The following is a 14,393-nucleotide window of genomic DNA, read 5'->3' as shown; positions in this document are numbered from 1 at the left end:
ATGCTTTTGGTATCTAGCAACAAGCTTCTGGCATAATTCTGGCCACAAGTACAAGTCAGTACTTATTGACTAGGTTGGGAGGTCGTGGGACTTATACTCCAGTGTGACATACGCTATAAAAGAAGAAGAAGAAAAAAAGCTACCTTGTGCAGTTGCAGAGCAGTAAGTGACAGGATATCAGGTGGGTTCCCTTTGCTTCTAGCTGGTGTATTCCGAAATCCAGCAGACATGTTCAGGTTGACTTTGTTCTTTTCCTCTTTTTGAATTTCCTCAATGGGACCAATTTCAGAATGAAACATTGAGTCATTGTTGGTCTTTGTCTCCTCCAGGTACAGACTAAGTGCACTGTCAGTCATTGATGCCTAGAAGATGACGAAATGAGGGCATTAAAGATCAATCGCAATTAAACATGCAGTGCATGCATAAAATAAGCTCCATTTGCTGAAGTAAAAACAAAAAACATAAGTCCAAGCCCATCCTTGATGGGAACAGATCAACCACATGGGACTAAAAAGTTGCTCAATTTTTCACAAAGAAAACAGGATACAAATCCAGGCCTTTTTCAGTTTGATCAACAGCTGTCAATGGACAAAGCTGAGACATAATGTATTTTGTTCGGGGCCAGGAGATTCATTTGGACAGCCACCAACAATCTCAGAGAGAGCCTGAACAGAGGCGCCGTAAGCACCTTCCAAGGTCCGTGTGGCAGCAGGTGCACTGCTCATCTTGTCAGATTTAATAACAGATCACTCGCTCAATTGATTACAGTAATGCTTTATCTAGTCCAGTCATCTAGGCTAACACCAGTCTATGATACATGAGGACAAAGCAGCTGAGAGAAACACACAGGTGACAGGTCCTACCTCCAGCTCCCTTAGAATCTTTGACTGGCCGCAGGTCTTGAGGTCCTGCAAAGCCTGGGACCAGAAGCTGTCATCCTGGTTGAGGCTTCCATGACAATGAGGGGGGCTGACGAATCTATGACAATGCAGGAACCAGAACATGAGCAGCCATGATGTCTTGAGGCTGATGCTGCATACAAAGCAGCATGGGAAATGACGTTTATTGGCTGCAGGATGGAAGGTTCCTTTGAAAAGCTCTCGGCACCATGATGTGGTTTACTGTAAAATTTTCTCACTGATGCTGAGCAGTCCACTATATTAGACACGGCCACTGAGTTCAATCGTACAGAAGTAACATCCTTACCCCCACCTCACCCACCAAAAATAAAAATAAAATAAAAGAGGAACTGAAAGCATGTGACAAACGTTCAACAAGAAAAATGAAGCAACAATGGGGTAGATGTCTCCTCGGATCCTTTTTGGGGAAACATTTGTGGTGTTGAAAAAAGTGACAAAGATGGCATCTATGTGAAACACCAAAGAGCTTGTAGGTAGTTAGTAAAGCAGATGAGAGAGAAAATACCTGAGAAAGAAAAAAAAAGAAAGTTTGGAACAAGACAAAAAAAAAAAAAAAAAGAAGAGAAAAAAGTATACCACAGCCTGAGAAAGATACTTCTTCTTATGCAGTTTCCAAATCAAACAAATTGGAGGGTGGACGCTGATCTTCCCACACAGAATGGTTTAAACAAAACATAGTCTTAAGCCCCATGTCCATATAGTGCTTTATTTTTCCTTTTTCTTCTGGATGCTGGTGTCTTTCAGTCGCTCTTAATGACAGGCTATATGCAGCCACCTTCACAAAAAAAAAAAAAAATGCTGCACCCAGTGGCTTTTTTTCAGTGCACACCATTTTTTTGTGTGGCTACTCAGAGCGCTTTAAAGTTGAAATATAATGCAATGCTAAAATACCCTCAGCTGCATTGTCTTTTTTATCATTTGCAGAGTATACACACACACACACTTGTTATTTACATTAATTATTCTGATCCTATTGTCTTATTTGCAGTTTGTACATGTTCAATCAAGCCCCTTATTTTGTCACATAATTTCACAAGGATTTGTATTTATGGTTATGTATTTATTTATGCTGATTTGTCACTTAAAATCTAAGACTAGCACACACACACACACACACACACACACACACACACACACACACACACACACACACACCACACACACACACACACACACACACACACACACACACACACACATCTGTGATAGCATACTGGACAGATGCTTGGTTCTTGTTGAGAGCATGTACTTTTTAAACTGATCTACATTATAAGATAGCAATTGAAAACACTGAAATTTCTGGGATTAAGGATTTGTGGGCACACTCTCAGCACTTTTCTATGAGAAAAACAAACAGCACTATATGGACAGGGTACCTTATGTGTGAAATGAGAAGAAACAAGATGCTACACTGACATTAAACAAGCTGGCACATGTGGGTTTGGCTTACCCGGGTACCGTGTCCCACTCATCCTCTGTGAATCTCCCATCATACATTGCTGTGTGGTAGCTTAGGCCTGCAGAATTGGAACTACCTTGGCTCCTGTTTGTTAGACGTTGCCACTCATTTGGATTAAGCAGCATGTCGGATGATTTGTGAAGCTGTGTCCCTGAAGAACCAACACCACCACTGATGTTAGTAGATGAAAGGAAATGGAACATTTTTGGACAAGCAAACAGCCAGCCAACAGTTTCTCTCAGGTGGCCAGACTTCACCTTGGCTAGTGTAGCCTGCATTGAACCCTGAACTATCCCAGGAGCTCAGGGCAGAATCCATACTGGGCACAGTGTTGGGGAAGACCTCCAAGTGCTTACTGGTTTTCTGAGAGTCTGTTAGTTCATCATCAGTGTCACTTAGAATCCCTGGAAGCAGTCTGCCATCAGACTCTGCCAAACAGTAAGTCAAGTGAGCATGAAAGGTAGAGAGAAATACACTTCTGGTTATTTTTAAAATGCTAAAACTACATCTGGTTGCTATCAAGAGAAGGCTGACATACGGTCAGGTTGTTTCTTTATCTTGAGCGTTACGGACTCCCCGGCCATTTGCAAGAGGTGGATGGCCTCGCTCAGCGGCTTTCCTTTTAGACTAACCCCATTGATGGCCAAGACCCTGTCCCCTATGTGGATGGCTCCAGTCCTGCAGTGTTAGGACAACAAAAGAGACAACAGAGTATGTCAGACAGTACCACGGTGGCCACATCTGAATGTTGGGCCAGTAAAACTGTCATGCTGCCAGCAGACTGACTGGCACGGACACAAAGAAGCTTCTTGTTACAGGGAAACCAGATAACAATTGTTTACCACAGTGTTAAATAAAAGGTTTGAAAATACACAAATAAAGACTCTGCAGAACCTCAACTTATTGAGTATCACCACCATCTCAAATAACGAACTTGGTTTGTGTCCTCGGCTCACCTTTCTGCAAGGCCTTTCTTGGTGAGACCAGAAATGATGATTGGGTCAAAGGGCTCTTCTGTTCCTGAAATTGTGATACCCAGTGGTCCATTATACCTCTTCAGCTCAACTGTGTAGATAATTGAGCCAGACATCTCCAACTCATCTATGGCACAAGGGAAAGAATATTATGCCATTGTCTGTTTCTGAAACCCTCCTGTTCTGTGCACCGGCAACATTTCCTGTATGGGTGATTCTTTAACTACGGGCACTATTGGCCTTGTAAATGTAATTTCCACCACACCATTGCCTTACGATATAAAGCGCCTTGGGGCAACTGTTTGTTGTGATTTGGTGCTATATACATGTGCTCTGATGTCACTGTTTATCTCCATAGAAACTACCCAAACAATCTTTCATACAAACTGTTTAAAGGGACATTAGTGTTGTGGTGGAAATTATGGCAATAGTGTGGGACAACTACATTTTGTTTAAAAAAATCACAACAGTTGTATGACATTGAATACCCCAATTATGTTTTGATTATTTTACTGATATTTTATTCAGAGATATTTTAAAACATTAGAAAAAACATTTCTTTACCATTCATTTTTATCATTGAAGATCAAAAGTCTGGGTCTGGGACAAGCACAAAACGGCAATATTTGCATATAATGATGCTGAAAAAGGTGAAAAAGTCATCATAGACTACTAGAACAAATTTCTTAACACACTTTCATTGTAAAGATAACTATAAAAGTGTGAAATTTCCCCTTTTTTCTGTTTTTCATACAATATGATCAAAGGACATAAGTGCCGTAGTCTAAGAATCACCCGTATATTGGTTTTGTGAATTGTTTTGTAATTTGTGTCTGGTCTGCTCGGGGTTTCTTCCTCAGAGGAAGTTTTTCCTTACCACTGTCACCTGTGTGCTTGCTCTGGGGGCTGGTAAGGTTAGACCTTACTTGTGTGCAGCGCCTTAAGGCAACTTTGTTGTGCTTTGGCGCTATATAAATGAAAATAAGTCGAAATACCCGTGGCTATGTTTCAATTCAGGGGCCAGATCCTTCAACCACATACATCATAGTAGCACAACTAGGCTGTCTCATTTCAAAGGTTACTTGGAATGCAGCCAAAATATACAGGATTCTTTGCCACAAAAATGACAGATACAACAGGTGTAGCCTTCTATTCTTTGTGGCCTAAACATCTCAAGAGTCATTCTGTCAAGTGAAAAAAGTGTACAATTACAAATAAGTAATGTTTAGAAATACAAATAAGTATTGAGAAATTACTACAAAATTAGAGGTTATACTCATTATGCTAGCTTGTTGAATCCAGCTGTCTAGGTTGCTAGTAGTGCAGCAGTACTTAGAGCAAAATTGTGCAAATGGTGATACAAGCACCAAAGTTGGCACAAATACTCCTTAGACATTACTCTTAAAAAAACGACTGGCCACTTGAATTTTCAATAGGCGGCCAGGTAGGGGTCAAATGAAGAATTGCACAGGGCTAAAAATTAAAAATGCTCAAATCATTTTGAAAACTACACCACATTATTTGTCTGATCGTAAAGATTCCAAAAAGGTATAGTTTGGACTATCTATGAGTGAATGATCAGGAGTTATGAGGTAAAAACAGCAAAAGTGGTGACAAAGGTCAGTTTCAATTTGTACAGGGGTCAAAAGTTAAAGTTGCTCCAGTTTTGGTAAAAAATGATGCAAATTATTAGTTGAGTTAATAGGGTTTTAAAAAAGAATAGTTTGGACCATGTATCATGCTTAGTTATCATGTTACGGGGTAACATATGTCACATGTCATAGAATCCAATGGACGTTGACCTTGTTTGACCTTTACTTTGGAGACCAAACATTCAACACAATCAATGGAATAGCTCTGTCTTTGACTGGACGTTTTGCACAGGAGATGAAAGTATTGAGAATTGTTAGATTCCTTGATGTAGCCGGTATTTATACTGCACATGCTACAATGACATACCATGCTTCTGTACAGATATTCCATATTAAAGAAAACAACCATCGTTAGTGTCAACATACACAGTCATAACTGCAATTAGCGTCATTACTAGCAATTGATGCCAAGAGCAACTTAACTAAAGGCTGTAGCTGTTATGACTGCATATTCTAATGCACAACCCTTATATGCCTGTGCTAACTGTGATTAGAGATTCCTTTACTGTAATCCATCAGTAGTCAAATTTCACCACAATATGCACAAATCCAGTAATTCCTGGAAAACTTTCATCTCCGACGCTATACAGAATACAAGAACACTGTAGTGCTTTTAAACTGTTTGTAGCTGGATGACATATCTTTGGCGCTACCAGGTCAGCCAAAGGAGGATTCGCCATTGGTCAAGCCAAGTAGCAACATCTTTTCAATCTGGACTTCAACATGTTACATGTGTATTTTAAGGGACTGATGTACCAATGTTGTCTTCATCTTTCTGGATTCGCAGTTTCACCATATCCTCAGCCTGCTGGAGGACGAGCATTGCATCCTCCATGGTGCAGTTCTCCAGGCGCATGGTGTCGATGGCCAGCAGCCTGTCACCAGGCTCCAGAGTGCCTGTTCTGTACGACACAAGAGCAGGGGGACCATAAAAACCAAGCAGCTGCCACTGACTCATTTAACAATCCTCTTTGCCTGCTGTCTCAGTGGGATCCTTGAAGGGTGACCGCAACCTCACCCTCACCCCTCAACCTAATCAACACTGAGCCCCTTTGAAATGCAGCAGGTCTGCCCTACTGATCCAGTTTTGATAACTCAATCCAATTAGCACTGCATTACACAGTGGATTCACAGCACAGTTCTGTTCCTGAATAATCCCACATAAGCCCAGAAAACATTGTTCACCCTGAACTAAATTCTGAGGGGGGAAAAGCCTCCCTGATCTGCATTCCACTGAAAGACATACACTTAATGCATTTACAAGATTAATATCTGATAGAGTTCAAACAAGATGAATAATAATACTGCAAAATTAACTTTGTGATGCAACCACGTGACATACCTGTGTGCAATACTTCCTTTTTTGATGTCTGAAATGATGAGCGGCTTGCCGGGTTTTTTACTTGCTGGTAAAATAGAGTAAAGTTTAGTGTGACCACAGAATCCATTACAAAACTGTTTGTGCAAATCAGTGACATTCAGAAAGCTTTATGTATTCATTTTTTATATTTAATTTTTTATTTTTAAGTTACAATGCATTGTAAACAAATAAATGAATATACTCTTCCTCCCCCCCAAAAAAACAGGCTGGGTGACAATATGGCGCTCACATATCACATGATGTCATTTTCCATAACCACAGCACAGGTTGGCCACAAAGTGCCGTGTAATGTTAGCCAACACTGCCCTCTGTCGGATACATTGTTCAGGTCAGTGCCATTTTTGGGCGACGTTTAATGAGAGAGTGACGTCATTGGCGCCATTTTGGGTCCAAACTGCGCTGAACTACTGAATGAACCTTTAATGTTTTCAAGATTTTTAAAAAATCATTTAACCACATACAGCAATACATCCAGGTACAGGTGCTATCAAAATAAATACAAAATAGTTAAGCTATCAAATTTGCAATTTATGATGATTTATTTAATTAATTTAAAGCCTGATTTATGCTGCTGCAGCTCTGTAACTCAGTGTCATGCAGTGACGTGTGTGATTCAGTATCACTATTGTCTCTGGATTATACTTTATTCTGGACTAATTTGACCCTCCACAATCATCACCTCCAAATCAAAGATAAGCTGTACAATTTCCTCTTTTTTCGACTTCATACTGTAAAGTTGCAGATTTTTCAGATCCATTTTTAATCAGTGTGCACTGTAAAAACTGTTATAATATGATGGGAGACAAAGGTTTGAAAGCAGAAAAGTGTCACATCACAGCCGTTTGTGTCCGATTTAACAGGTGCATGTCAGGTTTCGGGTCCCAGTGTGAACACTCTTTGAAAAATAAATAAATAGTCAGGCTTTTAATCACAGAAATGACTCCGGCCTCAGTTTCCTCAAATCAGTGAGTGTCAGAGCGTTGAACTTTAATTTGTACTGTCTGAGCACTGTGTGAAAAACGGTCAGGCTTTTAATCACGGAAATGAGTCCGGCCCCACATGTGAGGGGTTTAATGGAACGTTTTAGCTGATGTCAGCAAAAATACGTTGTACAAAATCTGTTATATACAGTGTTTATTACGTGGAAAACAATACAAAAACTTTGGGACTTTTTTATGTCCGGTGACTGCGAGAATCTGGTTTATACGATGACGGTTTAGTTGAGTTTTACTGTACATGGGACTGAACAATAAATTTACCTCTCAAAACTTTGACGATGATGTCGGCGTCCATCCCACATGGCTGACTTTAGTTTACCAAATTTTTCTTCTGTTTGGATCTGAAAGGAATCTGTACATCTTGAAGCCCTTGTTGTGTCTATTTGTGCATCCAAATGGACAATAACCCGGCATTTTCAGCCAATAAATGAATAAAATAGGTGAATTTACATGCAGATAGATTAACAGTGAACGCCATTTTGAACCCAAGATGGCACCATATATATATATATATACATATATATATATATATTTTTTTTTTGACTGTCATGTTGCCACTCTCTCAATTAAGGCACACTATTTAATGGAAGCCAACACTGCCCCCTGTTGCCAACAACTCACCGCTGATGGTGATTCCCAGCTCCACTCCTCTCCTTTTCGGGAGTTTAACATGAAATGTGCCACTGCTGGGAACCACAGACTCTAAATGAGATTTAAAATAAATATTTATTTCAAGAGGGAGACATTATACAAATAATGAATGTTTATGAGTGCAATTCCTCATTGAATGGACCATATCATCTTTCACCTCATGAAATATTCTTCCCATTGCACGAATGAAAAAAAATTTGTTTTATATCACGCCTAAAATAGATCCTTGTCATTTGATATTTTATTAATTTATGAACAAGAGAAAAGAGACTTACATTTTGGTGTGTGTCACTGGTCTTTTGAGGTCAAGAGGTTCCAAACAGTCCAACATGAACTTTAAATTGCAATCCAAAACTGTCTCAGTCAACTTGCAAAAACAGATAGTGCTTGTTGTGTTTGTGTAGTGTTTGTGTATTTAGTGATTGTACTTGTGTCTGTTGTGGGTCGTCTTGCCTCAGCGTGTATGCTGCTGCAGGTGTGCTCTTGTTGGAATTTTTGTTGTTTTTGTGTGGCACCTTGGTCCTGCAGAAATGGTGTTTCGCTTCGGTGTGTACTGTATATTGCTGTGCCTGGTTGAGGTGACAAACTACTACTAAAAACAATCCGACTCAGAATTGTGTACAGACTGCCGTCTGCTTTCCTCAGTCCAGCAAAAATTTGCCACAGAATTTGTCAAGGTCTTCATCCAACATTGGTTCTACTTCAGCTGGAGACGTCCCAGCGTATACTGAAAATGCCTCCAGACAGCTTACAGTGTAGAAGATTTGTTTTTTGTGTGGGTTAGAATGAGCACAGTCAGTAAACTTGTTCAAATCGTCGTCCATCACCAAAACAAGCCCTGCCATGTTTGTTTTCAAACTTGAGCACCATTGCCATGTCAAGGCAGTCGTGGCGTGCAATGGTACAAAACGTATGGAGCCAAAATTGCATGACAAATGGAACAAAATGGCAAATGAAACAATTGATCCATATCACGACAAGCATCTATTTATGTGTTATATAATACTCATTACTGGCTTTGTGTGTGTTTTTTTTGCAATGTGCAATACCTGCGACGTCAAACTCGACCTCCACTGTGACCTTATTGGTCAAAGCAGAGTCTCTGAGGAGCTGGTGGGCCTCCTCCAAGGTCCCATCCTCAGTCGGAACCCCATTAATGGACAACAGTCTGTCCCCAACCTGCAGTAGACCACACCTTCACACAAACAAACATTTTCTCAGGTGTGGGTAGAGGAGAAAGCCTATAGCACAAAGATATCCTATCCCATTTTTAGAGAAGGATATAAGACACATAATACAAACAGTATGGTACTGTGTATAAATCTGGCTAGAGGAGACAGTTCTGCAAAACTGAGTGCGGGAAGCCACCTGGATACCACTGAGCACTCTGAAAGTTATACACTACTGTTGCACCATTAGTCACTGCTTCACAATGAGTGCAGCAGAGCAGGATTTTCATGCGTGAAAATGGGTCAAATCTAGGCTCGAGTCTCCCATGTGCCTTCTGGCAAACTATTGTAAGACAGTCACATCTTTAAGAAAACACTTCTATGCACCAGCACATGGTCTTAGACCTGACCTGGTGACCCATTAGCTCAAGGTGTATAACATGACCCCTTTAATAGTAATAATAGCCTAATCTTTGAGAATCAAACCAATGCAACTCATTAAGTTGTATTAAACTAATTTATATGAGCCAACACACATATGATTCCAGTTTTCTCTTCCTGCCTTCAGCAAAAGGATCTGAAAATCACTTGAGGCCCGTCCAAACCTATTCACCTGAATGATAAAGTGTCTAAACCTTTGACTGGTATTATACGAGGGCTGTCCGTAAAGTATAGGTCCTTTTTATTTTTTTCAAAAACTATATGGATTTCATTCATATGTTTTTACGTCAGACATGCTTGAACCCTCGTGCGCATGTGTGAGTTTTTCCACGCCTGTCGGTGACGTCATTCGCCTGTGAGCACTCCTTGTGGGAGGAGTCGTCCAGCCCCTCGTCGGAATTCCTTTGTCTGAGAAGTTGCTGAGAGACTGGCGCTTTGTTTGATCAAAATTTTTTCTAAACCTGTGAGACACATTGAAGTGGACACGGTTCGAAAAATTAAGCTGGTTTTCAGTGAAAATTTTAACGGCTGATGAGAGATTTTGAGGTGATACTGTCGCTTTAAGGACTTCCCACCGAGCGAGACGTCGCGCAGCGCTCTCAGGCGCCGTCGTCAGCCTGTTTCAAGCTGAAAACCTCCACATTTCAGGCTCTATTGATCCAGGACGTCATGAGAGAACAGAGACGTTTCAGAAGAAGTCGGTTTCAGCATTTTATCCGGATATTCCACTGTTAAAGGAGATTTTTTTAATGAAAGACGTGCGGACGGGTCCGTGCGGACGGGTCCGTGCGGACGGGTCCGTGCGGACGGGTCCGCGCGTCGGGACGCAGCCGACGCGGCGGCACAGGAAAAACACCTCCGTGTTGATAACCATTTGTTAAAATCCAGTTGGCTTTTGATGGCTTTCAGTGGAGTGAGTATATGAGAAATTGTTTATCAGCTGGAGATGTTCCAACTTGTCCTTAAGGCTTCCAGCAGAGGTGTTTTTCCTGTGGCGGAGCGTCGCGGCGGCTGCGAGCCGACGCTGCAATCCGCCCGCATGTCTTTCATTAAAAAAATCTCCTTTAACAGTGGAATATCCGGATAAAATGCTGAAACCGACTTCTTCTGAAACTTCTCTGTTCTCTCACGACGTCCTGGATCAACAGAGCCTGAAATGTGGAGGTTTTAAGCTTGAAACAGGCTGATGACGCTGCCTGAGAGCGCTGCACGACGTCTCGCACCGTGGGAAGTCCTTAAAGCGACAGAATCACCTCAAAATCTCTCATCAGCTGTTAAAATTTTCACTGAAAACCAACTTAATTTTTCGAACCATGTCCACTTCGATGTGTCTCACAGGTTTAGAAAAAATTTTGATCAAACAAAGCGCCAGTCTCTCAGCAACTTCTCAGACAAAGGAATTCCGACGAGGGGCTGGACGACTCCTCCCACAAGGAGTGCTCGGAGGCGAATGACGTCACCGACAGGCGTGGAAAAACTCACGCATGCGCACGAGGGTTCAAGCATGTCTGACGTAAAAACATATGAATGAAATCCATATAGTTTTTGAAAAAAATAAAAAGGACCTATACTTTACGGACAGACCTCGTATATAATGTTTTTTTAATAATCAATACATTTTAAACCCATTACAAAATGGAAAACCATTGGAATTTTTAATGATCTCTCACAGCCAACTTACAGTACCTTCACAGAAGGAGGCCGCGGACCACACTTTGAGCATCACTGTATTAGACAAGGGTGATTCTTTAACTACGGGCACTATTGGCCTTGTAAATGTAATTTCCACCACACCATTGCCTTACAATATAGAGCGCCTTGGGGCAACTGTTTGTTGTGATTTGGCACTATATACATGTGCTCTGATGTCACTGTTTATCTCCATAGAAACTACCCAAACAATCTTTCATACAAACGGCAATAGTGTGGGACAACACTACATTTTGTTTAAAAAAATCACAACAGTTGTATGACATTGAATACCCCAATTATGTTTTGATTATTTTACTGATATTTTATTCAGAGATATTTTAAAACATTAGAAAAAACATTTCTTTACCATTCATTTTTATCATTGAAGATCAAAAGTCTGGGTGTGGGACAAGCACAAAACGGCAATATTTGCATATAATGATGCTGAAAGAAGGTGAAAAAGTCATCATAGACTACTAGAACAAATTTCTTAACACACTTTCATTGTAAAGATAACTATAAAAGTGTGAAATTTCCCCTTTTTTCTGTTATTCATACAATATGATCAAAGCACATAAGTGTCCGTAGTCTAAGAATCACCACAAATGTTTGAACTCATACATTAGACCTCAATAGTGAGTGCAGCTACAGAAGTGCTGACAGCTAACATTAAATCAATACCCGCTGCTGCTGATGTGGTGGCGGCTGGTTAATCAACCTTGCTGAAGCAGTGACGGTGAGATGCTGCACTTGAGTCGATCCTGCCTGACTGCCACTGGACTGATCATATTACCAGACCTCAGGGAGTCGACCCGCACAGCCTGCATTTAGCTTTTTGCAAGACAAGGATAAACACACAGAATCAAAACGCTGCACTAATTCAACTGCACCATCAGTAGATCAGAAGATACGCAACCAGTCAAAAGTTTGGACAAAGTGTGTCCAAACTTTTGACTGGTTGCGTATCTTCTGATCTACTGATGGTGCAGTTGAATTAGTGTTGGACACTTTCCCGTGTGTCCAAACTTTTGACTGTTTGTGTACAACCCCTGGCAAAAATTATGGAATCACCGGCCTCGGAGGATGTTCATTCAGTTGTTTAATTTTGTAGAAAAAAAAGCAGATCACAGACATGACACAAAACTAAAGTCATTTCAAATGGCAACTTTCTGGCTTTAAGAAACACTATAAGAAATCAGGAAAAATAATTGTGGCAGTAAGTAATGGTTACTTTTTTAGACCAAGCAGAGGGAAAAAAATATGGACTCACTCAATTCTGAGGAATAAATTATGGAATCACTCTGTAAATTTTCATCCCCAAAACTAACACCTGCATCAAATCAGATCTGCTCGTTAGTCTGCATCTAAAAAGGAGTGATCACACCTTGGAGAGCTGTTGCACCAAGTGGACTGACATGAATCATGGCTCCAACACGAGAGATGTCAATTGAAACAAAGGAGAGGATTATCAAACTCTTAAAAGAGGGTAAATCATCAGGCAATGTTGCAAAAGATGGTTGTTCACAGTCAGCTGTGTCTAAACTCTGGACCAAATACAAACAACATGGGAAGGTTGTTAAAGGCAAACATACTGGTAGACCAAGGAAGACATCAAAGCGTCAAGACCGAAAACTTAAAGCAATATGTCTCAAAAATTGAAAATGTACAACAAAACAAATGAGGAACGTATGGGAGGAAACTGGAGTCAACGTCTGTGACCGGATTGTAAGAAACCGCCTAAAGGAAATGGGATCTACATACAGAAAAGCTAAATGAAAGCCATCATTAACACCTAAACAGAAAAAAAACAAGGTTACAATGGGCTAAGGAAAAGCAATCGTGGACTGTGGATGAAAGTCATATTCAATGATGAATCTCGAATCTGCATTGGGCAAGGTGATGATGCTGGAACTTTTGTTTGGTGCCGTTCCAATGAGATTTATAAAGATTACTGCCTGAAGAGAACATATAAATTTCCACAGTCGATGATATGGGGCTGCATGTCAGGTAAAGGCACTGGGGAGATGGCTGTCATTACATCATCAATAAATGCACAAGTTTACGTTGATATTTTGAACACTTTTCTTATCCCATCAATTGAAAGGATGCTTGGGGATGATGAAATCATTTTTCAAGATGATAATGCATCTTGCCATAGAGCAAAAACTGTGAAAACATTCCTTGCAAAAAGACACATAGGGTCAATGTCATGGCCTGCAAATAGTCCAGATCTTAATCCAATTGAAAATCTTTGGTGGAAGTTGAAGAAAATGGTCCATGACAAGGCTCCAACCTGCAAAGCTGATCTGGCAACAGCAATCAGAGAAAGTTGGAGCCAGATTGATGAAGAGTACTGTTTGTCACTCATTAAGTCCATGCCACAGAGACTGCAAGCTGTTATAAAAGCCAGAGGTGGTGCAACAAAATACTAGTGATGTGTTGGAGCGTTCTTTTGTTTTTCATGATTCCATCAGTTTTTCCTCAGAATTGAGTGATTCCATATTTTTTTTCCCTCTGCTTGGTCTAAAAAAGTAACTGTTACTGACTGCCACAATTTTTTTTTCCTGATTTCTTATAGTGTTTCTTAAAGCCAGAAAGTTGCCATTTGAAATGACTTTAGTTTTGTGTCATGTCTGTGATCTGCGTTTTCTCTACAAAATTAAACAACTGAATGAACATCCTCCGAGGCTGGTGATTCCATAATTTTTGCCAGGGGTGTATAAGGGATTGGCAATGCAATAATTTACTGGATGCATCTCTGCAAAATCTATTTGAGAATGTGACTGAAATTGTCAAAAAATGCACTTAGCCACATGAATAGTTTGAATTAAAATCTATTTTTACACAGGAGGAAGAGAGTTTCTGGCTTAAGGCATCAGCACACTTCAGTACCAATGATTTTTCCCTCCCCTGCACAGTGTTGCGATTAATGGCTTCCACAAGCTCAACATGGGGGGAAAAAAACATTTTTGAGTGAACTGATCCAAAGCAATCTGGAAAATGCCCCACTGAAGTGGGATTTGAATGAAAAAAAAAAATAAATACACTCTTCAAAC

General features: G+C 40.5%; 1 protein-coding gene across 5 annotated transcripts in view; it reads right to left on the bottom strand.

Annotated features, from left to right (window-relative positions):
* The window catches only part of LOC117512549 (glutamate receptor-interacting protein 2-like), a 98,371-nt gene that overhangs the window by 17,709 nt on the left and 66,269 nt on the right, over positions 1 to 14,393 (bottom strand). For 4 of the 5 annotated variants that reach the window (XM_034172661.1, XM_034172663.1, XM_034172664.1 and 1 more), the window contains exons 13-22: positions 9,085 to 9,230; positions 8,006 to 8,086; positions 6,348 to 6,411; positions 5,762 to 5,907; positions 3,336 to 3,480; positions 2,918 to 3,057; positions 2,637 to 2,807; positions 2,371 to 2,530; positions 864 to 1,032; positions 144 to 362 (exon numbers count right to left, since the gene is read on the bottom strand). In XM_034172661.1, the coding sequence (XP_034028552.1) occupies positions 144 to 362; positions 864 to 1,032; positions 2,371 to 2,530; positions 2,637 to 2,807; positions 2,918 to 3,057; positions 3,336 to 3,480; positions 5,762 to 5,907; positions 6,348 to 6,411; positions 8,006 to 8,086; positions 9,085 to 9,230 (1,441 nt within the window). The remainder of the gene's footprint in view (positions 1 to 143; positions 363 to 863; positions 1,033 to 2,370; positions 2,531 to 2,636; positions 2,808 to 2,917; positions 3,058 to 3,335; positions 3,481 to 5,761; positions 5,908 to 6,347; positions 6,412 to 8,005; positions 8,087 to 9,084; positions 9,231 to 14,393) is intronic. The other variant, XM_034172662.1, reaches the window with a different exon arrangement.

This window comes from Thalassophryne amazonica, chromosome 6 (genome assembly GCF_902500255.1).
Source record: "Thalassophryne amazonica chromosome 6, fThaAma1.1, whole genome shotgun sequence".
Classification (NCBI taxonomy): domain Eukaryota; kingdom Metazoa; phylum Chordata; class Actinopteri; order Batrachoidiformes; family Batrachoididae; genus Thalassophryne; species Thalassophryne amazonica.
The sequence above is the reverse complement of the archived record's forward strand: the minus strand, read 5'-3'. Positions and strand labels throughout refer to the sequence as shown.